The sequence below is a fragment of the Lepisosteus platostomus genome, chromosome 9, assembly GCF_059453375.1.
Source record: "Lepisosteus platostomus isolate fLepPlt1 chromosome 9, fLepPlt1.hap1, whole genome shotgun sequence".
In the NCBI taxonomy this organism is placed as follows: Eukaryota; Metazoa; Chordata; class Actinopteri; order Semionotiformes; family Lepisosteidae; genus Lepisosteus; species Lepisosteus platostomus.
Window position 1 is genome coordinate 52,790,812 of NC_142619.1, and position 27,521 is coordinate 52,818,332.

The following is a 27,521-nucleotide window of genomic DNA, read 5'->3' on the forward strand; positions in this document are numbered from 1 at the left end:
TGGAGAAAGGAGAAAACTGAAACAGGGTAATGTAGGAATTCAACTGTCTTCTGTGCCTTAATGTTATAGATCAGCCTGAGTGACTCCAGTTTGTGAGAAATTATGAGACAAGTAACCATAAGTGTAACGCTCATATAACTGGCCTATTTGATTAACTGGCACCCCCATTCCCCATGGATGCCAGATAAGAGCTTTTACTGTAATGTCATGCAATCGTATAGAGCTTTTTATTCCCAAACACTTTAGACAAAGGAAGGGACTCACTTTATTCAATACCGAAAGACAGCACCCACCTGAGTGATGTATAGCAGCCCCTGTGCTCCAGCGGTTTACAACACTATTAAGGACATACAGACAAGGGGGTGCCATCATTAAAACAAGGTCCTGACTTCTGGGTTGTTAAAGATCTGGTGGCACTCAATAGAGACCAATAGGGATTATCCCTGGATAAGAATACATATGTTCGGCCTGGCATCCTATTTAATTAAATTCTACAGTTTATGCATTCTGGCCTACCCAAAATTTCAACCTGAACTGGGGGCAAATATTTTCCAACTTCTCTGTCCAATCTTGCAGTGGAGCTGCTAGCGTATAACTGTTAGTGCTGCACTTTAGCTATGAATGAACAATGTCACCAAAAAGCAAAGCACTTTGGGGTGTCTGGAGATGAAAAGCACTATATAAATTCAACTGCTAAAATCCCAAAACAATGTACTGGCACAGTTACAGTATATCAAGAATATACCCATTCTTGGGTATGAAACTGCTTAGATGCAGTATAACAGCTTGGCTAGGAGCACTACATAAGCCATGAAGATAGCTAACTGTGTAGTGAGGGATGACCAGGAAGACTATCAAGTGTTCATTAAGGTAAAGGAAGGATTAAACGGCCTGTATGCAATCAGGGACATGAAACTGAGATGCCATCATCACAATATCCTTCTGAAAGGATTGCGTCTTAAATTCAACACCTTTTCCTTTGGCTCGGATACCACCCAGAAAAGCATTCAGAGACTTCGAAACCCAAAGAAGGCTCCAGAGCTGAAACGCAGTTTCTCTTTACTAGCCCATTGGGTAGTTAACTATATGGTCCCAAGGATCTCACTCGGGCATGTACTGAAAGAAGCCAGGGTTTCAGCTTGATCCATACTCCCACTCACCTTTGCATAAAGAAGTGACTACCGCTCTCCGATTTCACTTCTCTCCCGTATCATTTCTACTTGTGACTTTCGGTATAAAAAGTGAAACATGAAAGTCCACTGGAAGTGGAAACTTCCAAAACTTTTATTAGGTCATCACTGAACATTTTTTTAGTTTTGAACTGCAAGGACTGTTATTTAAACATGTCAGCATAGGACACTCCTCTAAGCCCCAAAATGTATATGATGGTTCTTCCCTGAACTGATTCCAAGGGCTGCAATAATTTTGTATAATGTGGTGACTGAACATTAGCACAATATTGTTAATGAAGCCTCAATAGTGCACTGTACAATTTAAGCAATATCCCTCAATTTCAAATTTTTGCCTCCAACTATAACTCCTAATATATGCCTTTTTATTGCTTCTCCACATTGTTGAGAATATGTAAATGGTATATTAACATAAATAACTTTCTGAAGCAGCTTCTTCAGGCTCAGCATTTCTCATTTTGTTTTTGATATCTGCATATAACTGTCTGTTGTTAAAAGTCATCTCTCAAGCATTTGCCCATTTTGAATTTCCTGGGCTGCTTCTATAGTGTTTGCAAATCCTTCCATTTTGATATAATCTCCAAACTAGACTATTCCTACTAACTACACTAAAATCTAGATCAGAGGAACTCAGTCAGATCGGCACATTGGGTTGGGTACAAAAGTTTTTTTTTTAACGCCATCCATCATGGCAGATCTGTTCTTCTGTTTAGTAGGCATGCTTGTCCTTGATATTTCCATTCCCAACAATAACAAACTGGATTATACACCTATTTATAAAATAAATTTAACCTAAACCCCGCAGAGCAACATTTCACAAAAAGCACATCATTTCAGTTTTTTTATGTTTAATAATTTTAGACAAATATACCTCACATTGTCCCTGGTGAAGTTCCAGAAGAAAAGGCAAGCAAAACACATTTAGTGATTAATGATCAGTTTATTTTTTCTCTAGAACTCAAGAGTGAAGAAAAATGGCATTGCAGTCCAGGGAGGATTCACTCTATAGGAAGAGGTTCTAATGTTCTTTAGTCTTTAAAAAGGCATGCTACAATCATCTTTTATAGTGTATATTACGTAAATACAGCCTATATTACGTAAAGAAAATGGATCAAGTACAGTACACTTTAAAGTACCCCACACTGTGTTTTCAATCACACATTGGAATGACAAAAATGCAGTCAAACTTGAAAATAATACGTGCAAAAAAATTTGAGGCTTGATCCAGTTACACAGTTTAGCATTTTTCACTATCCAAATGCACCATAAGTGGGATTAATAACCTTACATTTCAATAGAGCATCTTGCACTTAAACAATCAAAGAATTTCACAGGTAAAGGTTATTAGTTAGCCTCCACATATATTACTCCTTTTCTGAAACTGATAAGTGTGAAGCACTGATTAAAATGGATATTGAAGATGCTCAAAACTATTTAAATATGTATAAGGGGTCATTAAATTAACCTTTAGGGAGAGAGAATCTCAAGAGGAATCCTTAAATCAATATTTTTAAAAAAGGTGCATGCCTTTGAGCTGAAGGTCAACAATAGTCAAAGGTAGGGCAATTTCTGACCAAGTTGTCCCTAGGGATGAGCAAGTCACAACCAGCTAAGGCAAGCATCTGTTATTCAGGGTGAACCCAAAAGTTCACCATCATCTGAGTACAGGCTACAGCACTGGCCAGATACGTCTAGATTTCTTCAAGTGGACACCTCTGTTGCCACGATTACCATAAAAGCCATAGTATGGATTGGAGGATTGATCATTCTATTGCAATGCCCTGTAGAAAGAATAGCAAACCTTGACAGGTCCATAAAAGCATATTCAGGGCAGTGTGCATATAGTCGTCCTACCCTCTGTACTGGTTGATGCAAAACTGAAGTACAGAATAAAATGGTATTCCTAAGCTTAAAAATATTACACCTTGTACAGTACTCAAGAGTGTTCTGTTGGAAGGTAAAACTCTTATCAAAAAGCTTTAAAAGCTAATAAGCACCCCCATGGCAAATTTAAAAATCTGAATAATTCTGTATAACTTTCATAAGTCTTTATATTCTCTGTCACAGCTGAAAAGGGTTATAAATCACCATCTCAACATGATGTTACTGTACCATGTTGTCTGAATAATACAAACTTGTTCACAAAAGATTTCCACAAGGATTGACGCTACTCCTGCCACCGAGTAGGAACTTTGACTGCCATACTGACCCTTGCCATTTTTGAATGGAAAATCCTGGAAAAACTGAAGCCTTCAAAAAAGCTCATTTAAAATGTTCCATTTTCACCAAACAGTGAGACAATACGAAAGTCCCAGAACAAGCAAAGAAAAATGTCAAAAGGCTGAACTCAAAACCTCACTACATTTCTACCTGGTGTCCTTTTCTTATCTTTAACTGGTACAGACATGCTTAAAACCACAGATCCATAAAATGATAAATACCCCCTCAAAGAACCGAACTTTATTTCAGTCTCTTGTAAAAATCCTCTTATTTTTTTTGTAATGGTACACTTTAAACTTTATTAAGTGACAATACCCTTTTACTTTACCGTTTATTATGACTGATGAATTAAAATTACAAATCAAACATTTTCATTACCAACACTGTGGCATGTTAAGTGCCTTACTTTAATATAAATTGACTACAATAGAATCGTTCAGAATAGCAGATAGAATGTTTTCACAATTTTCACATTGTTTCATCAAAAACATTTCCAAGCGTCCAAATTAGGAAACCATTTACATAATTAAGTACTTTAAAATTAGCATGGTTAATATTATTTTTTTTCATTACAGTGTCACTGTGGGCATGCAAATGACAATTAAGAATTCTAAGGTGTCTTATTCTCTTCAGTATCAGAAAAATAAAATCCAGAACTGATTTTCTAAGATTATACTACTTTTTGACAAATGATGACATTTTCTGTTGGCACAAGAGATTTTTAAATGTAATTTCATCAAATGACTTATCACCCTGTAGTCCATCAGAATGATCTAAATTCACAAATATCAAAGGTCCTGTATGTTAAGTTAAATAAGGAGCTCAAATCAATGTTACCTATGAGTTCCACTGTACTCAATGCAACTAACATTACTTGATAAATGATGTAAACAAGAATTGTCAGCTCATATAATTTCTCCAGGAGTATTTAAAAGATACAGGAAGGAAAAATTAGCCTTTACCTTTTTCCCAATGAGCTTCTTCCTCAAGAACTCTCTGGCCTCAAACATGTATGGAATATCATAAAGGGGACGGAATCTCTTGTCTTTGTCCTTGTTCTTTTCCTAAGGTGGAAAAAAAGAGAAAACAGTCAAGACCGCAAACTCTAAAACACATCCATATCATTGCTACTTTTAAAACCTTCGATTCCTTAACATGCACATGTAGCTGTCAAATTTCTATCCTAATAGTGCTGTCCTTATTTTAGAGAGCTCCATCTCTAAACTTTTCTGCTTTTTCAATCTCATTACAAAATTTTCCCCTTGAGTGCACCAGCATTAGGACTGTCAATAAACAATGTGAGTAGTCATCTGTGTAAGGTGAGTTTATCTTGGAAACCCCATTCTTTCAAAGCTTTGAATCATACTGCCTTTTACCACACTAACAAGTACATTTTAATATATAAGCACCCTTCTTAAAACTCATCTCAGACGATACTGATGAACCTCAATAATAGGACAGTACAATATTTATTGATATGTATGTCTTTAACCCCCCTTGGTTGGAGGGACAGGAAACTGGCCTCATGAACAAGGAAACTGATACTTCTCCGATAATGCAGAAGGCTGTTGCACTGATAGTGATGACTGGGATATTGAAAGCATGTTATCATCACAAATAAGTCTAAAGGTCAATTTATACTTTAAAGCTGGTAATTGTCTATGATTAGGATTTGTCCGTCTTTCTCCCAGATCTCTTTTATAAACTCCACAGCATATTCACATGGTGTTTTAAAGGTCTACAACCATTTTAAAAGCTCGCTTTTAACAATTTAGAAGAAATAAAATGTACAATTTGACACTAATAGAACCTAGAAGTCTGAGACATTGACCTACATTTCGAAAAAGACAAAGGGACTTTTTTTCTCATATAAAAACATTTTCCATTCCCATTTTTACTATTGCCTAAGAATTCTATACATTAAACTGTATAGTTTTGGACATCTGCAAGAATGCCGAAGGAGCCGACAAAGGGAACATCCAGAAGAAATGAACTATTATTTTCAAGCTGCAACATATGTAGATCTTGTGACTAAAAGAAAATCCAACATTCAATAATTAAAGCATTAAGTCAATATACAATACTAAACCCTCTTCAAAATATGACGCGTGTCAATGTGTGTCAAGAAACAAACAATTCATACATTTGTATTCTAAAGGAGGATTTTATTTTGAAAGCTCATTTGTTTCAGGTTCATTTGCTCAACTCACTGTAAAGGGCAGATCAATTTTAGACAAACCCTACATGCAGAACAATGAGGCATATGAATGGGCAGAAATAAGCCCTGCTCTTTAGAACTCTAAAATGTCTTTCAATACAAGTTACTACAGTACAAAAAATGATCATTTCAATAGGAATCAAATTAATAGCTCTGAAAAATGTATTCCACATAAAAAGGCGGCGTCCCGCATGCAGAATGTAGGCATATTGAGAGTTACCTTTTCTTTCTGCACTATGAAAAGAGCAATTTTTAATAATCTATTTAATTAAGTGGTTGAAATATATCTAGGCTTTACAAGACAATAAACATGAGTTAGTCATAAATCTTACAGTGCAGCACTCAAAAATGCTCTTGTCCAACATCCCTTTTTCTTTTCAGTTTTTGAGGACTACCACTGCTGAACCAGTCTTTTATCGCACAATGCAGTTACTGCAGGAAATCGTTTCACAATGACCCACTGACAAAACAATGCCAAGCTATTACATGTGCAGTTTGACAATTCGGATTCAAACACAGAAACCCTCGTTTTGTGTTTACTGCCAATTGGCAAAATGCTTCTCTAATGTCCTGCCCTTTTCATTACTGCCAAAAGTTCAAATGTTAAAGAGCACGAAAGCCAATTAATTTTAAATTGAACCTTTTTTGGCTTGCATTAGTATTGCTTCCAAACTTTAATGACCTTAATGTAGGCATGAAATGGAATCAAACCTGGTAAAAACAAGGCGAGGTTAAGATGCATTATCCAAATTATGTCTGCAATCTAGGAAACAAGCAAACAAGTAAAATAATTATGCTTTCTACAGGTCACTGAGGAGTGTGGTCTGCAGGATGATCAGCCTTCTGGACAGATGTCCCATGGGGAATTAATGTGTAAATGCAGTTAACTTGTTGTGCACCTTGAGTGCTATACCCCTGAGCTTAACATGCAGTTTCCTAAACTCTGTTGTAACATACACTTAAAGTTGCTGGAATCAGGTTGACACATCCGATAGAATGGTTAGACGCACACCATGAGCCAACAAACTTCCAGACCGCAGAGGGAGGCATAACTGGGTGATGGACAAGGCTACCGGGAAGCAGATGCTGCACACAGGCAGCAACACCAGAGCTTGTGGCGTTCCCACCACTTCCAGGCTTCAACACTAGAGAGGAATAAATAAGGAGACACAGTAGGACACTTTACAATTGTACCACTCTGCTTACAAAACACACTGGCTCTCAAAAACTATTTTTACTCCACAAATTACCCCCAACTCTCTTGACAAACTCCCAAACACAGGCCACAGACTCCTTGTTATGGCATACCCAATGACACAATCAGGCCTTGCTAATTAAACATGAAATCACAGGAGGTCCTGAACATTGCTAAAACAAAGAAAAAATGGTTCACTTATACTCCTGGATCAGGATCCTAAAGGTAACAAGACAAAACTCCAAATACACTGGTACTATAATCAGAGTATTTTTAATCAGGGATTTGCATTTATGTAAAGTGTCATTTGTGTGGTGGTTGATGCCAGTCTTGCTCATCCTCCTTTACCCTAATGCTCGGTATGGTGGCAGTGACCGATGGACACTTCAATAACAGTGGGATCTCAGATTCAGGAGAGTCCATTGTATGAAAGCCCGTTTTCTTCGTAATGTTCCTTGACTGTCTCAGTGACTATCGTCACAGGAGATTTCAAAAAGAAGTGAAACCTTCACAGACTGCATAAAACTACCCAAGACCCAATAACCAAAAAACGACCATATTGTGCTTCAGGCGCTGCTGAGAAAAAAATCAGAATAGCCAAGTGGAAGATGAAAAGGTATTTATTCTGAAATAAAAAATTATGTAAAGACTTTTTGTCTTTACTACAACAGTTAGAACTGTAAATGCAGGAAGTTTGAGATAAAAAGGTTTAATAACAACACAGACAATAAATGTGCCAAGTAAATATTTCACAGAGGTTTTTACTATGGAAGACGTTAATAATGGACCTCATGTTATAGAAAAAGCTTCTTTTGTATTGCATAATTTTAATAGCTGACATTAAGGTTCAGCAGGGGCAAGGGCAGCTAAAACTCAAATTAAGTCCTAATGGTATTTTTCCAGTCATACTCAAGGAAATGAGTAATGCTGTTCATAGTCGCATAGCTAGTATATTTCAACTAAGACATTTATAAAGGGAGACAGAACAAGGAAGCTATAGACCAAATAGTTTTACTAGTAATGTTTTGGAAATGATACTGCTAAACTAGAAGAATACTAAGAAAACAAAAAGGCAGAAAAATAAATTTAATGAAAGGTAAGATCTTGTGTAAGTAACTTGCTCTGAATGAGCAACAAGGACAGCAGATAAAACCACAGTACACGTTATACATTTAAACTTCCAACAAGCCTTAAATAAAGTTCTTTATAAAAGGCTGATTCTCAGATTAAGAAACAATGGAATGCAAGGTAATGTATATACATGATAAATGGTGTCCTCCAGATTGAAAGGATATAGCAGTGGTGTGCCACAGACATCCGTTTTGGGCCTCTTGCCGGTCTATCCAGCAATTTAGAGCTGACAATTTAAATTAAAAATAATGGAAAAAACACATTCAAAAAATAATATTGAAATAATTTGTGACAAGCAATACGCTTATAAAAAGTGTCGGGTGATCTGCAACATGCTTCCCTGCCGGGTGGCTGAAAACAAAACTCTGCACTTTCAATACATGGTGTGATTAAAATTTAGTTTCAGTTAGCTATTCAACTACCAAACAAGGAAGATCTCTCAATTGTCTGTGGTTAAATAAGAACAAAGGTTACAGCTCAACATTTATCCTTTGCCCTTAAGATAAAATAGTCTCTGCAAATTTGGGGGAGACTATACAATTTCAGAAACAAAGACATGGGGAAAAAATGTAATTAACTACAAAAGATTCCATGCAATATGTAAATTTGCGCATATGTTTATTTATACATTTACTAACATAACTTAATACAAATGAGAAAGGTGCCAGAACTAAACATTTTAAGTGCACTATTATTCCAGAAACAAGAGTTTTTCTCTAAAACAATATTATCATTAAGTAGTAGCCTTTGTCAAAGGTGATGTAGAAGGAGTACATTTATTCAATAAAACCTGTATTCATGTAATTTCTGGTATTGGTGTAGCAGTACAGGAAGCTCGTTAAAGGCTAATACTACAAAGTCTTGCTGGAGTGTGTTAGCCATTCATAGTCAATCATCTGCAGAGGGTATTTATAGTCATTAACACCTGCAGCTGGTGGTCTACTCAAAAGAACAAAGCATCCAGTAAACAGCAACCGAATCACTGAAACGACTTGCCTTTGTCAGCCACACTGTGCCACATCACGGGCTGAGAGGTCAACAGGTGAGAGTGATTGAGTTGAATTCATGGCAGTTCTTGGAGGTGTGAACTGCAGATCTCATCTTGATGAATGGGGGTTACATGGAGGTGAATGCAAACTTCGCTCATTACTGAACAGTATTTAATACCCTTTCAAACCTGTTCTGTGATTTTAAAACAATCACGCAAATACCTTCAGCTTGGAATAAGCAAATAATTACAAAGTTTACATTTAAATGCAAGTGCACGTGCAACTGACCTCTGACCCAAGCCCAAAAGACACTATCTACTATCAAACACAAATAGAAGTCTAAGGTCTCTGAGACAAGTGAAATCCATACGACTAATCCCCTAGAAAGATCAAATGTTTTTTTAGGAAAAGATATTGAAACAAATTTAGGGGTTAAAAGCACTGTTTTGTTTTGGATGCAATTGATAATATTTAAAATAAATGGATAAAAAGTATTCTACAACATGCTGTTTTTGTTTTGTTCTTCAGAGTTTAGGCTGTCATATCAAAGTACCATAGCCTTATTTCAGTTTCTCTTTAGTGCATTGGTAACTCCTTCAATGGAGTCACATAAATCACAGAAACTGGCAAAAGCACTCTAATGAGAAAGACTGCAAGACTGAGTCACACTCCATATCACCCACACAATCGTAGTTTTCAAATCTCCCCAAAGCTGAACGCCTAAGAATGTCACAGAAATTAGGAATAACAAATGTAGTACCCTATGAAGAGAAAGTATGAAATGTTGTTGGCAGAGGACGTTCCATTTACATTCCAACTATAAATATCCATGGCAATTTTTTTCTGCAGAGGAGCGTGCACGAGGACGAGGATGATTCTATGTTACTCACTGTGGGGTCACTGCTTGTACCGCCGTTTTTGTGAAAAATATAATGTGAACAGAAATGCATTTAACAGGATAAACTGGAGATGGTTGTTAAAGCGAAGTGATGGGAGGTAACTCAATCCAGTAACAGAACTACCAATATCACTGTGAAAATTGTATTTCAATGGAAACATTAGGCACACCAAATGTAGAACTACCAATGCCATATAAAATTGGTATCACTCATTCAATTATCCTTAAATCTCAAAATAATAAAAAGATGCATCTTGCATATTGCCAAGAAGGCTTTACATATAAACAATAAGCTAATAAAAGACCCTTTCTGACAGAATATACGACAAAGGTTTCTGCTTTTAAGTCAGGCTGGTTTTCCACACAATCACAACAACTTACTTTGCTGTAGTGTGATTGGGGGGGAAAAATATAAACCTCACACCAAAACCAATCATTTCTTTGTATTGAGTCAAGTGCCTGTAAATACATAGAATTTGCTGATTCTGCAAAAGAGAGAGGTCAACTATTTTATTTTTAGCTTTCTGCCTAAAATGGGTTTCACAATATCAGTAATGCAAGCAGAGTGTTGATTTGCTTTAGAAACTAAAAATCCTGTTAATGAAGAGAACAATCTAAAATCATTGTGTGGCTCCTGAACTCTCAACCACTGTAAAAAGGGTTGTCGTTAAGCAACCTCGTTATCTGCTGGTGATTAATGGCACTAGGCTAAATGTGACATTGAAGCAGTGAGTGGAGAGCTTTCCTTTAAAATCAGATTGTGGTGTACTGCCGCCAGCAACTACTGTATCATAGACTTTAGAGCCCAGCAGTTAAACTAGACAGTACTGTAGAAGCTGTTGCTTACATTAAACGGCTAGTTACTAGGCTAATGTTTATTTGACAAAGTAACAGGATGGGTTTTGGTAAATAGTTTCTGAAAATATTCTGCATTGAAAATGTCAGTACAGAATTGTGAGTCCCTGCTCATAATGCAGCAGGCAGGTTTGATACTCATACAGGGAGATATTGGGTTAGATGGGTCAAACAGCCATCTCTCATTTTCTTATGTAACATTTGTTTCATGAACTCATGTAAAAAAATAATTCCACACTTTGGACAATTCATGATAATGATTCACTACAGTAAAAAAAATCAAAAGGATGTTTCAAAGTAGTTTTGTCTGCCCTCAGAGCCAAGAAAAGCTGGGCCTGGTCAGTGCTGGCAGGCAGACAACCAAGGAAAACCAGCATGCTGTAAGCGGTGTTGCCCAGTATGGTGACAGGGGCCGCTGTGCCACAGGTGGTGTTCTCCTTCCGATAAGATGTTAAATCAAGGTCCTGACTACTTGGACATTAAAAACCCCCAAGGCAGTGTCCACGAGGGAGCATCCTAGACAAATTCCACTATTTGAGCAATACGTCCTGCTTAATATTCCCTGTAAATTCCCCTTGTGAGGCTATTTTGTCTCCCTTCCCCACTGATCTGCGCGCAGCTCTCGTATACCAGTACTCCACCAAACAGCAACCCACCCTTGAGGGTGATGGACAAGGTTGGCTCCTGTATTCTACCCAGCTTCTGTCAAGAAATGTCTGGATGAGACCCTTTGATCATTTGGCTAATAACTACCAAACTGACTGGTATGTTCAAATATGGCCCCCTCTTGTATGCATCTTACAAGAATTCTTAACTGACAGACTAAAACACAAACAACCAAAGAAAAACAGAAGGACAACTAATTAAAACGCAAGCTCTTCAGATAAACCGACTATTTAAAACAAATCACAGGAAGGTAACATTTCCATTAAATTACTCAAATCTGACACACTGTTAGGGCCATGTTGTAGATTAAAATTTATGATCTCACTAGTTATCACAATGACCTGCTTTCAGTCAGCTGTTCAATGTTTTCAAAGTAGCACAATAGCACAGCACAACATGCTTGCCTTGCCTTGTTTCAATCAGTACATTTTAAACCTTCAAACTGATGTGTACTGTGCTGCAGCAGCAACGTGAAACAAAGATTTAAAACAGCAGCAGTATAATCATCAATATTGTTAATTGACTAACCACAGTTTATAGAAGCGAAGCACTTAAATGATATATTCTGACTTCACCTTTCTTCCAGGGAATGTATCCAGCAATATAAATCAGTGGATGGTTCACAGGCAATCAAACTGACATACTCGAGCACATTCCTATGTGTTGTATTTTACCAAGAGCAATGTCTTGCACACTGAAATCTATCAAGGAAAAATGTTGAGTATTTTCATTTGCTTCTTTTGCACACAGACATTTGTCTATTTTGGCAAAGGTTTATCCCCCCCCCCCCCACAGTTGTCAAACAAAAATGAGTGAAAGGAATGATACAAACTTCACATAACACAAGCTACTTGGAATTATAAGAAATTACCATTTATACAAGAGGAACATGTCAGGTGAAGTAATTAATTAAAGCAGCTGTGACAAAATGAAAGACTACATATTTATCCTGATCAACACCAGCTCTAAATAAGAAAAATAAATTGTGACAGGAGTGACCTTTATTTTTGCACTATTGAAAAGCTGGATTTTTAATAATGCATCCACTGAAAAACTAACTTTTGCCCTGCTTACTGTGCATTTAATGGATGCATCTGAGATACAATCATCCTTAATATAAAACCCCCAAATTTAAAAAAGTGAAGAACATAGGCAATTTGTTTAGCATAGAACTAATTAGCCTGTTCAACTTTTACAAAGCTATTAATTTACACTATACCAAAATTAACTAGCTCTAGATAAAGGCTAGACGTTTGTATTCATAATTAATCAAAAGAAAATGCTGCAGAAATTATAGAAACCAGCACTTCACTGAATTTTATACACACACTTGAATAGATACAATAAAATGACTTACTTTAATGAGCTTGACTCATTAAACTGCAAGAAGCTTAGTGAGTTTAGAAGTAAACATTCAAAAGACTACAAGCTCCCATCAATTTATTTTAAAAACTGACTATAGCTGATGGCAAATTAAAAATACCCATTGACTATTATAAAAACAAACCATTACCCTTGTAGATTTTAAAACTAATTTCAATTTTAGCATTTCAAACTGAGCTAGGTTAAAAAAATACATGGCAAGTAAAAATATTTAGAAATGATAGGGACAGTTACAATAGTGGAAATTTAGGAACATTTTCTAAATACAGTTACAATCACTCTTCTAATTTTCCTGCCTTAAAATTGCATCCTTAATGAGCTAGCAAAATAATGTTAGCATTTAAAGCAATCATGAGCAAAGCACGATAGCCTGAGAGAAACTGTTGCATAGTTACTGATATTTTAATGGTTATTTGAAGCATTTTTAATGACTCACAATCCAAAAGGCATACACGCCATGGTGGAGCGAAGACTCGACAAAGCCATCTTTTTTCCTAGCAATGCCAGGAGCTCTGTTCGAATAAGTAAAATTGCACATGTTCAGGACGAGAGGAAAAAAAGCAGGACAGAAAGATGTGCATCGATAACTGCAGCATGCTGTCCCCAACAGCCACATTAACCCAATCCAAAAAGGACTTCCAAAAATAAGACGCCCTTTAAGAATGTACAATATGAAAGTTTAACCATTTCAATATTCCTATCTGCAACTCTTGGGTGAGAGGCACCTTCGTAATGTTAATAAAAGGTTTTATACTTAGGTTGTGGTTGTTTTTATTTTTTCCACGAATGCTAATTAACTTGGCATCCAGTGATCCCTCACAAGAGAAATACTGTACCACATTCAGGGTTCAGTAGCTCCGCAGCATCAGGTGATTGGATTCATTAGGCAGGAAATGCTAATAGAGGGGGAACCAAACACTCCTGGAGGAATAACATTAGAAACTGAATAAGATATTATAAGGAGGTACCGCAACACATGGCAGAGGCTAAAGACTTACAATTACACAACAACTGAAGAAAAGGCTGTAATCACTGGGATATACCTGAAGCATACTACATTGATGTTTGCAGATTACTCCCCAATCCTGCAAGAGATGAGTCACGAAAACGCTCAGTGACCCCCTCACAGGGTCAGTACACTGATGCAGGGTTACACATGAATTTTACACCAGGAGGCACAGAATTAGATCACACTGAACAAGAGACGTACAACAGAAACCAAGCAAAGAATTTTCCAGTTAAGATTTTGGTTACATAAATCACCAGATATAGCCAGACAAAAGACCAGATATAGCCTTCACATGATTATTAGGAACCAACATGGGACAGTGATGCCACAATATAAAGCTTTTGCCATAACTGAAGTATATCTAACAATTTAGTTATTAAACCAGTTATTAAAATGCAAATAGCATGTGAAAATTAAAAAGGCTATTATCCATTTTTCCCCCCTCTTTTGCAACTTAACCGCAAAGGCAGGTTTGCTAATGATGTCACATTGCACTGCAGCAAGTGCTATTGGCCCATGCCCTGTCAATCACGGGGAGCTTCTGTCCCCAGCAGGGTAAAATTGTTCATATCTAATAAGTCCCCTGTGCTCTGAAAAGGCTGAAGGAGATAGAAGAATTAGAGAGGTTAGGCAGCAGCTGTCAAAGTTAATTTCTGTATTGGTCAACGCATCTGGCTTGGAAAGTTTCCAAGACCTAAAGCTAGAGACAGGATTTTTAAAGGCAGCAAACCATTCCCCCTTCATTTTTTTTTTTTTTTTTTTTTACAAGAGGAAAATGAAAATGTATATATGACATCTGCAAAATGTTGTTTTTTGAGTTACGTCTATACCAGGCATTATGACTCACAAATCACAGAAAAAGATTTACATCACAGGTAGGGTCAGACTTGCTTGCCTCAAGAGCCCGCTGGACTGCAGACTGGTGTTGCAGCAGACAACCAGATGAGTTCCATTAGCTTTCAGCTCAAGTAAAGTCACTCCGGGTGAAAACAAGAGATTGTTTTTCTTTTTTTTATATACTACAGTCGCCTTAAATCTTTAAACAGAAATTTACCAAGAAAAGTGGCAGTAGTGCCATTTAACTTTAAACTACTTAAGCCTTGTGTACTTAGGGGCTGCAGAGCTACAACAAAGTGACTCTGAAGAACCAATAGGAAAACTATGACCAAATTAGCAAATGTTTCTCACTCACCCCAATGTCGTTGTAAACCCATACACTTGAATAGGCAGGCAATCGCCAATATGCATTTCACTAGGTAAGCTTATCTACTGTTTATCCCAGTAGGAAAATGCCGCCCTTAGAGAGAAGCACAAGCAGCTGTTTGAAATCCTGTGAAAAACAGGAGATTTCTTTTGAGAATACATGGATAGAATCTTTTTACTTACACAAAGGTCACCTTGAAATTAAAGCCTGAAGATCAGCTCCTTTGAGATCCACATTTGCCAAGATACAGCATTGGACTGACAAGGAAAATGTTAAAAGCCTATGAAATGGCACATGCAATAGATAACCATCTTATTAAATATTTTAAAACCATTTTAATTTAATAAATTCACCATACCGTCTAGATGAAAAATACATAAAAAGGATTCCTCATCTTTGAAAGTTGCATTATGAATAAAAATACTTTACAGATGAATTAAAGCCATGACCTAAAGTGTCAATCAAGCAATATATTTTAGTTTGCCCTTAAAGTGACACTTGTGATTACTGAATTAGGCCTTGTTGTCCACATTGAGCATTTTGAGCCCTTTCATTAGTTACTCTGAAAATCATGAGTGACAAACTTTGGAAGGGATACACTATCCTACCATTAAAGAACAACCTGAGACATTCATAACCCATTTGTACTCCAAGACAAATTTCAGGAAGAAAATTACAAAGGCAGGTATCTAATCCGAGGTCAAAGTTCCTAACTTACAAGCAAAGTTCGGATTTCTTTCATCTGTTACAAAACTGAGAAAATACCTTTCTTATTACAGAGCCTTTAAAGCAGTAAATTGGACTTACCAGGTAATCACCTTTTGTAAAGCAATTACACACTTTTCACTTGAACCTTCCTATTTAATTTGATAGCCTTAAGTAAGAATTACTGTAAAAAATCACTACAGACAAATTTCATTTGAGAATTCAGCCTGGCATTGCTTCAGCTCATTAAAATCATGGAGGGACTGAATCATGGTCTTTAACAACTTAGTTCAAATAAGACTGCTTTAAATCTCAAGTTAGATGCCTTAAAACAAAGAAACGTATACAAGGGAATAACTAGCACACTAATGTATCCTTTTAGATGCCAAAGCTTCTAGAGACAGTTACATAACTACTTATGTATACACACTGATTCACCCCTGTCGCCTCTATTCCAGTTTCTCCTGCAAGAGAAAGCTTGAACAGCAATGTATAAAAATACTCCACAGACAGCAGCAAAGCTCCCAGTGGGCAGGAAAAGAGCCAAAACACTGAGTTTTTTAAGGCCACGTGGTCACTGCAAGAAGGGCACAGAAAGGCAAACACACTTGTCCATACAGCATTATTTTTAAATACGTTTCATAGTCGCCTCTCAAAAATAGATGGCAATTACATATTCAATCATTGAATATGTAATTACTACATTACATCTTGTCCAAGCTTTACTCAAGCCTCATTCATGGTGGATTCTTACAAAATTGTGCTCAGACACAGGAAAGTGCATAATGAATTCACCCTCAGACAGTCAAACTCTTGTTTCCTCATGTCAACTCAGGCTGATGTCCCAAAGCAGCACCAAACACATTAACAGACTCCATAGCTTTTAGTCATGGCTTGAGGCCAGCCAGCAGCTCCATTCTGAAACAAGGTTAACATAAGGAAAGCTTTTCTCTTAAACATTCTAAAAAAGCTATACTTTGGAATCCAACTAATACCTAAAACGTCTAAATGGAATTGATTAAGCGGATATGCAGATTTGGCTGCCTGACCCGTGTTTTCCTGCTTAATGGAATAACTCAATTTTTTCACCTTTCAGTCAGATGTAATTAAATTTGAACTCCTTTTATTAAATATTTAATTTTAAATTCAAGTATACAGTTGAGCATAACGTCTTGGATAGGATTCTTCATAAATTGGCCTAACCTCATTTTATGCAACTTAAATTCACTGCCATTATTACAAAATAAGCTATAGGACGCAGGCTGACAAAAAGTTTTCAGATAGTTTCAGACAGTTCAGATAGTTTTCTAAGCAAATGACTTGCAGTCCATGAGAAAGCAGAACCTCATACAGTCATAAGAACTACAACAATCTTAACTGTCTGATGGAAAAACAGCATTTTTCTTATACATTTAATACTGTAAAACAAGGACGTGGTTTGAAGGTGCACAAGGACAGAAATGAATATTTCATTTCATTTTTAAATCTCAGTTAAGGGACACTGGAATATAGCAAAGCTAACAAAACTGCTTGGATGAATAAACAGGTTCAGACAGAAATAGGAATAATCTACCTTGGTGAATAACTTATTTAAACTGCTAGAAAAACACAATCCTAACTATATTAAGGGAACTGTTTGCCATGGGATATAAGCTGCAAACTCAAGTTACAGACTGGAAAGGAAATGTGACATTACAACAGGAAAAAAGGGAATTCCCCGATGGATTTGAGGGATACAAAACTAGCTTGACATCTCTTACAGCTAGGGAATACCTCGGAATGAATGGCACTTGTCTCCAAATAGAAAGCAGAATTGGATATCGCACATTAAGACTGAATCTACATACTTTGCAACAACAAGCACGTTCACAGAGGACAAACATCCACTGGAATATTAAAACATCTCTCAATAGGCAAGCTGTAGCATTTAGCCAGCTTCTTTGTTTATTTTACAAAATACATTGTATGGATGAAGACTTGTCATTCTACAAATGTGTAAAATCCAAACAGAAAAAAGTAGGATTGGGAAAATAAATTTAAGTACAGGGACACTAATGTAGAAGCTAAATTTGTAAATTCCTTATGTTGTCTTTTGAAGCTCTCCACAGCGTTCTTTATTGTAAAAGTTTAATTCAGATGCAGTGTGAAATAAAATTTTTGGAGTGTTAGGTTTTAAAATATAATCCTTGGACAGAAAATTCCAAAAAGTCAAAACTGACTAGAAGAACACTCATTAGGCACACCTATAGAAATGTTCACTTTCACTTCTGAATCTCGTACCTAAGAGCTATCAGGTTACAAAATGTCTTAGCCCAAAAATAAGTACAGAAATCCTGCATCTTCCATTATTTTCATCCTTTTCAGATATTTAACCAATGTACTAGTTAACAACCTAAAATTCGGGGTTTTGAATTAAAACTCTCCATGTACATATTGCAATGACTCAAGGGGTGTTGTCCTAGAAGGACACTAGCTATGAAGCATCATACATTTGCTAACAGATTTACCCATAAGCCACTAAATGGTCATGAGAGAATGTCAGCATTCAAAATGGCATCAGCCACTGATTACTGGAGCAGGGAACAGCTGTGCACCGTTCCAGCCTATATAAAATCCACTACCAAGCCAGTAAAGAAAGTGTTGGGAAGAAGTGCAGGGTTAGAGAAGACTGCTATAACAGAGGATATCATGGGATTGCTTCAGAAATGGTACAGACCTAAGACTATAGGAGAAATTTTAATAGCTGGAGCTAAGGACAAATGTATGAAATTAAATGCAAAACAAACATCAAGCCCAACAGACTGTGAGCACAGAGAACCCTCATTTCAAGAAATGTTTCATATTTCAAGCAAAAAAAGCATTACTGAACAAATTGGCAACAGGGTAGCTGCCCAGTCTTTTAGTTAAACCAAGTTACTTTTCACCGTTTAATTATAAAACAAACACTTTGACTCTAGGTGTGTCTATGTGCCCAGGTAATGATCTGTTGACTAGGTCCAAGTTTTATGGTTTGAACAGAATTTGGGAAAAAAAAACTTTGAAGAGCAAGTAGAAAAATAGCTACTTAAGAACATCAAGATGAAATACATGGGGCAAAATTGTAATTTTAAATGGTCAATTTTGAACTACATCTATGGACACAAAGATGTTGCTTGAAATTACGTTGCTTTTAGACCATTTACAACCTTCAATGTTTATATAGTGTATGCATGTTGTGTCCTGTATGCAATCCCCCATTTTTTGGAAACAAAACATAGGACCATAATCAGTGAGCAATTTTTGCAAACTTATAATCTGCCCATATTTAGAGTACACAAAAAGGCAGAATGAATATAACTATATATTATTTTTGCTATAAGTTTCTATGTCTACTGATACTATGTTCTAAATTATATTTAAAATGGAAGTCATGTGTCAAAATTGCCAAACTTCTATTTAAAAGTATAAAGAAATCAGAGGTGAAGGGAGCATACAGTTCACAGATTGTGGCAGGATGATGTTAATAAATCTATGTACCGATCAAGTTTACTAAAGCTGAATTTCATTTGTTCAAAAGGGGGATACAATTTCATTAATCATAAGCACATAAAGTACCTTGATCTGTATCTCAGTGGACACCGTTGAGCCTCAAACAAACTCTAGCTCAATGATTAGCAAAGACATTTTTCTAATTAAGATGTGCAGTGAACTTTTAATTCATAGTGCCACAGTGCTTTCTGAACAAAATAATTCAACAAAAATGATTTGTTAATATAAACATATTTCGTGTCAGTTTAAGGAGTTGAAGAATAAAATTAACAAAAACACAACCAGCAAAACACAGCAAACTGTAATGTGATCTACCTGATACAACTGGCATAAACATCCAAATCATAAAGATTCCTTTATTTGACAACATCACAGAAGAGGTTTTTCTTTACCCATTGCTGTTGCGTAAACATATGCCCAAACCCACAGGGACAACAGGAGGAAAGAGAAAAGGGTGACGTTACACATGCTCTGCACTGCTGGAAAGTTGGCAAAAAACCCGTTTGATAATTCAGCAGTAACCACAGGAGGTTCATTAATTGGCCAAATATAAATCTAATGCTAAACATTACAGAAAATCTAAAATGCGGAGTTGGAGAAAAGGACTGTTTTATGCTGACAAAGCCATAGGACATGAAGAATCTTACAGCTGACAATGTAGACTTTAACCACAGTTCATCAAAAGTAATTACATATTGCTGAAAGGGAGAAAGATGTTTGCGCACTACACTTGCCGTACGCCAGACACAAAAACTGTTGTACTATAAACACAACATGTAAACAATGCCCCAGCTTTCACTGCCAATATCTTGAATGAATGAATAAATGATCGATATCACAAGAGTGATCACAGTGGTGACTGTTATAGCACTTATTGATCCAAACCCTTTTAGTCACACTGCAGAGACTGAAGCTCTGACATTTGCATCATGACTACAGCCCTGTAAATTTCACAGGCAAATCAAAATCGGTAACCTGAGTTTCAAATCTGGAACGTCAAAATGTCCATCAAGACACCACTAGTAAAACCAACCTAAAAATTAAATATGCATGCTACTTCCCACTAATTGAAAGCTTTCTAATAATGAGATTAAGACAAAAAAACAGTGAGTAGAAAAGGTATACTTGGTATACTACTTTTTCGCACTTCTGACAGAATAAATGCCTCACAAGATGAAAAAATAAAAACCCAAAGCTACATTATTACCTCAGAAATGTCTTAGCAAATGGGAAAATTCATTCAGAACATCAATAAAGATTACAAGGAGGCAAATGAGAAAAGGTCATTCAGTTCATTTCACTCATTTGGTTGCTGTTAGCTAATCATACCCTGGGTTTTATTTTCACATCCTAAAAGACCCCAGAAAGCTGCATTCAACATGGGAAAAATAACTATTCAGTTCTGTATACTTTTTCACAATTACCAATGCTGAATCCAAATCTTAACTTATCATGTGCAGTAGGCTTTGACACTGCCCTTCGTAGAAACCTGGAAAGCAGAACACCAGAACAAAATTCTTTCAATCTCTTATTTTTCAAGAATAAAGAAATTGGTTTCATTTACCTTCAAAGGTTCTTTCTTTTGAGAGCAGAAGCTAACTGGTTTGCCCATCTTTCTTTTCCAAAATGTTATTTTGTGCCCAAAATTTAATTATAAATTCTTAATCTAAAAATCACTTGATTTAGTTCAGCATTGTGCCCATTTTTATTGCTTCCCTATTCTCATATTAATTAATATGAATCGATCTAAATACCTGATCCTCCTCAAAGACTGCCCAAAATCGCCAGACGGCTGGCCAGCCATTAACAATCTAAAGTTGTCACCATTGCCTTTCTGCTACAATAGTAAAAGGTATTCCCTACAAATTTGTAAAGATGAACTGCGCAACAACCAACGTTCTAGCCCTGAGGCTCTTCCAGCAAAGAGGCTTAAGGTTACATATAAAGGATATAATGATCCAGTTAAATATAACTATCAATTTATTATCTGACTTATGTGAGAAATGTATACAGTTAAATAGATTATGGATACAGATCAGGAAGAGCAGTGGGTCCCTGTCTGATCCCTGGGGCACTCCACCAATTATCTGAACCCTACTGGAGGACCTCATCATCACTTCTTACTTTCTCTGCATTAATTCACTCTTAAATCGATTGGCATTAACTACTGAAGACTTTTGGTTTTCAATTTGAGTGTTTATTATTTCAAAAAGGCATTAACTATGGTTACAGTACAGCTGTAAAAACGCAGAGATACAAAAAAGCATGCAGGATGATGACATGGGCAAATCACTTGCTATGCTCGTACATTTTTGTAACCAAACCCATCACTCATCATTTTAATTGAAGATAAAGTGGAAGAAAGTATTATAACAACATGGCATCCTCGCACTGATTATATAAAGGGAACAATCTTCAACAAACATTTATTAGAATCATTATTGGAAACCTAGAGTTATTAGAATCTCATTAGCAAATCCCAATTAAAAAGGATGAATCAAGCTGCTGCAACCCAACACTTGTAAAAAAGCAACTCTTCTTAATCACTTTCATTATCAAAACTGACTCCTCACTGGATCCACATAATTGGAAGTCGACCATTTTAAAGTGATTTGCATTTCATCAGCTAGCTTTGTAAGAGCTCACAGAAAAGTCATTGTTCTCTCATTACAAGCTTTACATTTCATAAAAGCCAACAGCGTTCTTAAATGGTAATGAGCTTGATAATACACAACATCCGCAAACAAGTAACAGACAATTCAGTTAGCTACAAAATGGGTATGTGACCAAAAGTTACACATTTATTCAGAAATGCAAATATCCTGTCACTTCACACATTTTAACCTCTCGTTACCACAAGGTGCTGCACATTTAATAAAAAGTTGAATACTAGTGACTATCAGGCCACAGCTAAAGGGATCACATACCAAATAAAGGTAAGCTTGTAAGCTGTTCACCTTATTTTAGAAAAGCTGTCAGCAAGTGAGACTTTTCTAAAATATTACCTTAGGTGAATACTGACAGTCTCAAAGACAACCAACTCTTTTGACGAAATGTAAGCACGCAGTCCTAAGCTTCCAAAAAAAGATGGAGACAAGTTACAACAAAAGATTCCCGATAAAGAAACAGCGCAGCATAATAGGTGGGACTCTTGACAGCAGATAAAGTCTGTGATGCTCTACAGACTGAGAGAAAGGTGAGCTTGGTTATGCAGGTGATCCTGAGGTTGACTGCAACACCATTTGAGAGAATACTACATGCCATGAATACAAGAATCTTGAAATCACGGCAGAAATCACAGCCAAAAATGATCTGCTGCTGCACAGTTCCATTTATTCAATTGCAAAAAAGTCTGATACTTATTACTTTATGAACAGTAAGCTACAGGGTGGGTGTGCATGACTGAACATGTGGATAAGTATACAGTACTGCAAGGTATAAAATCTCAATATTTAAAAAGGTAAAATATAGGCCATTCAGTAATTAACTACACAGAGTTTTATATCGGCACCTATTCATACACACAGCAATAGCAAAGCTCCTGTACTCCAGTACTCAACTCAACAAGCAATAACAGAAAATAATAAATCCAGAACTAGTCTTCATAGGTCGTCACCAGAGTATGCTATGCAATTGTCTCTGAGCTGTCACAATGGGTATCTGCATGCAGAGATGCCTGCCAACAGCATGTCTAAGATACCACAAAGCTTGTGACTTTCCTGAGGATGTGTACTTAAATGAATATATATCGATGACAATTCTGACCAAATAAAACATATGGCATATTGCAGCAGTAAACCACGGCAGCCCAGCTATTTGGATTTGTCTACCCAGTCTGGTATGGCATTAAAACCTTTCAAAGGTAAACCAAATATAATTTGCAGTATAAACTGGAAATGACCAGCAATAACAAAACCAATGCCATGCAAACATCACCAGATGTACATGCATGAACACCAATATCTTGCTTTGGAAGGAAACAAGAGGGAGCCTTAGTTACATTTCTGCCAAATACAATGAGTGATGTATTTTCAGGTTCTTGTCCAAATGGTTAGCACTTTCTTAAAATCTAATTATCCAACATGTCCATCTACAATATATTTGTGCATTTACTCCTCATGTGGCATTGTAACAGACACATACATTATTGAAAATGCAGTCTACATTACCTTTCATTCAAAAGTACAAAAATTGTTAAATTGATAAACTTTAAACAGATCAGAGACCGAAAACTAACACTCAATTATCAGATGTTACAGGTACAGTAAAAGCTTCAGTTGTGTTTTTTACACTGTAGTCACTCAAATTGCATTACAGATTTCACAAAATCTAGCCCTAAATTGCCCCCGATGTAAAATTTAAAAAAGTACAAGGACAAAAAAACCTCTATAGTTAGCATTATCACCATGTATTTGGCCTAGTCAAGAAATGAAAATTGTATTTTAAAGGAGAAAGCCAATAGCAAGGTCTCCTCAATAGGTATTTACTGATGAAACAAACTTAGAGCTGTTCACTGACCCAGAACAAGATTACTGAAACCATTAGACTGCAGCATCAAATCCTGAGAAAGCAAGGCCAGCTAATGTACTCTTGGGGGGAAAAATGCTCTCTCATTCACCCCTTTCACTCCCTGCTCATCCAATAGTGAAATGGCTGCTAAGAAGTGCCAGTTTATGACAAGTGAACTAATAGCCAATAGGTTCAGATGTTGACTTTGAAACCTCTTGAATCAAATCAATTAAAATGAAACAAATCACAAATATTATGCAAAAAAGTGAATTAGCTCACTGTGCCATAAAAGATCTAAATGGCAAGGCTACATTTCAACACACAAGAAAGCAACTTAATGTAAATGAATTTTCAGAAGACTTGAAATCCATAAAAAATTGAAGATATCCCTTTGTAGAACTTCTTTAACAGCACAGCACTGCCGTCAAGAAATGCATTTGATTTTAACTAATTTCACATAAGACATTCAGCATTGAATTTCAACAAAAATCTGTACGATACAAGACACTAAATATTCTTTAAATGACATTCACAGAAAAACAAGTATAGTTGTGTAACTATTGGGGTCATTTTCACCAATGACAGAAGGATGAATTATGACACCTAAAAAAAGCACCCACTACTTTTCCAAAGAATGAAAGTGCCTTTGAAAATAGACAAAGCAATTACCTCTGCTTATTCATTTAGAATGTTTTTTCCCAGTTTGAACCAAAAGAAAAATGAAAAATAAAAAAACAAAACTGACTAGTTTAGACATCTATCAGTGAGCTTTTTCCAGTAACAGCCAGCACAATATTACATCACAAAACCCTCACAGCAGACCTCAAATTCTGTTTCCTTTGCCTCAGTGGAAGTCATATGCAAAACTGCTAAGGAAAAGAACAGGTTACTTCTCAGACCAGAGGCTGTCCATAGGCTAAAAGTCAAGAACACAAGAGGTAGAACGGTAAATCCTGTTCCTGCCGTTAGATGAGTTGATATCATTTTAAATCTGACCGACAGTTTAAAAAAGAAAGCACACTCAATTGTGAGTGCAATACTCGCAGATGTACAGTAGATCCGATCATAACCAAATGACTCAACATACTTGGCCAAACCCATGGCTACCTGTGTTACTTGACTCCCCCTAAAGTGAAAATATCACTGTTGCCCAAAACAAGTAGAGCTTAACATTACAGCTTGTGAAACAGACATGCTGCATTACATTTCTAGAAATTGTTCCCCCCCAATCTCAACTGCCTTGCTTGAACTATAGTATGTGCAGGTTGATAAACACTTTATATAACTCAGAAGTTGTTCCTGGTTTGTTTGCGGGCAGCTGGTCTACATTACAAGTGCAGGCACCTGCTAAGTCTGGCAAAGCAATCTTGAGAACAAAGGCAGAATACGCTATGACTGAGTCTTTCAGGTTACTTGTGTCACAAAGCAGCAATGCTGGTTCTTAAAGCCTAGTAGGGTCAGGAAATAGAATATTAAAATCATACTTATGTGGTGAGTTACTTGCCTGCAGGTATTGTTTCAAATCTCATCTTTTAAAGACATTATTTAATCTTTAAGCTCCAACATCAGCTTTAAAATCTATGTATTGTGTCGACCAAATATAGCTATTAAGGATTCTATGTTTTACATTGGCAATATCCAACCGATGACATAAAAATTAATCCATCTTGTAATTTATACAAGTGAACACAAATATACTAGCCTTTAAACCTAACCATAAACTGAACGTTTAATAGGAATACAGGAATTTGTAAGACATTAGGAAGTCTGCCAGCCCATACTGTAGTGCCGTGTGGTAAATCTAAAATAAAAGAGGAACACAACCAATTGTCAAAGTCAGTAAAATCATAACATTTTCAAACAGTGATTGCAATTGTTGTCTATCTTAACAGGAAAATAGGTAGATTAGTTATTTCTAAATTAGATTTTTTTAAAAACCTGGACTGCTATAGAACAATTTAAAAATGTTCTAGGTTGCACATTTCCAGCAGGAGGTAAACTGCTTCTCACATTAGCGAATCTCCACACTTCATACCAGAAAGCTTTTATAAACTGAGTATTCATGCTTCATTGGCCATGCTGTCTAACAATTTTAAGGGGGATTTATGAATCCTTCCTACCATTAAAGGTTCAAAATAAAAAGTTGGTTTAAAATGAGAATTCACTTAAGATTATACTTGTAAAAAAATAGCTTATTCAAATTCACATGGAGAAAAGAAGCCTGCACATTCATTGCTATATATTGCCATAAATCTTAATACCCATCTTATTATACATAAGTTAAATGTGCTAAAGCTAAATCTGCATCTAATTATGTTAAGTTCATTGTCCCTTTTCTAGCTTTTACTTCTGCTAGAATATACACTTTCAACAAAACATCACACAAATAAACAGAACAAACTATCAAACATTTTCACATTTAAAAAGATCCAGCAATAAATTTACTTCAAATTTGTATCACAATGATGTTGCTCACCTTGCAATATACGTAATAGGGTCAATCCAGTCTCTTCCTGTTTTGTGTTCAAGTCTGCCTAAAGAGTTCTTAAGAGGACCAGAACAGTACAGGTACAGCATACCTGACCACTGAAAAGACTGAACTAAAATTTAGTGGCAAAAGGGCTAGATTTCTTTTCGCAGGTGAGGAAAATTTTTATTAGCATTTGCGAGGCAAAGTTCATTTCTTAGTAATGCGCAATTGTGTTTGAGAAATTCTTCCTGAAAGTGTGCACCAGTTTGAAAGAGCAGGTTTCCTTTGAAAAGTCGTTTGTTGTGTGGAAACCAGCACTCTCCTTAAGCTGCCACGTTTCTTTAAGCTGTTGCACATCTGACCCACCTGCCAAAGGTAAGGGTTACTTTGAATGGTAGCAGGGTAGGGCTGGGCGATATGGCCAAAAACATTATCACGATAAAAAATGTCATATCAGTCGATATAGATAATGATCACGATAAATGTCAAATCATTATTTCTTTCAAGTTTAAAGGCAGATTTTTTCTCCTGAGTTAAAGTTGAAGAAACCAGACAGTTAATTGGTAAATTAAACAACTCTTTATTTTAAGAACACAAACACTTGCCAAACAGCAGAAACATTAAACAAATCTGAGGTAGAGAGTATTCAAGTCTTTATGTCTAAATATGCATGAGTAAAATTTACAAAATAAATCTTAATAGAAAAATTAAATACTGCAGTGTGATAAAACACACATAGAAGATGGCTCAGACTGCAAAGTTTAAAGTGCTCTGTTTTATGTCTGATCGGAAAAAGCCAAAATATCTCCAAAGCTGAATGACCTTTTCTGTCGACGATGTCATCGTCCTTCGAGCTGGCCGTTGGCAGCACTACATTTGCTTCAGTGTCGCTCTTTTCTCCACTCTTAACTACAATCCTGTCAGCCACCACCGTGTGGGTAAACACCATGTTAGCTGCCCGGTCTGCAACACACACGCGCATTCGCGCAGTATTTTGTGCGCTTGCAGCATAAACACATATATCGAACATTTATTAAAATTATATCGAGGAAAATTATATCGCGATAATTATAGTTATCGAATTATCGCCCAGCACTATAGCAGGCCCCATTTCAGGGTCTTCCTGCTTATACAAATCCGTAAACAGCAGTTTATATGACAGCTGTAAATATTATTTTGCCTCTATGTTCAATGACTTTATTAGTCCATAACTCTGCTGGCCATAAAAAAATAGGTCACATTCATGATGTTAGGGGTTGAATTATCAGATACCTTAAACTGGTATCTGAGCAATTCGATTTTTACTCTTACCCTTACATACATCACTCCCAATCACCTTATTTCGGATCAA

General features: G+C 36.3%; 1 protein-coding gene across 1 annotated transcript in view; it reads right to left on the minus strand.

Moving 5' to 3' along the window:
- The window catches only part of snd1 (staphylococcal nuclease and tudor domain containing 1), a 304,678-nt gene that overhangs the window by 252,291 nt on the left and 24,866 nt on the right, over positions 1–27,521 (minus strand). The window contains exon 11 of the mRNA XM_088645522.1: positions 4,373–4,474. Within this exon, the coding sequence (XP_088501648.1) occupies positions 4,373–4,474 (102 nt within the window). The remainder of the gene's footprint in view (positions 1–4,372; positions 4,475–27,521) is intronic.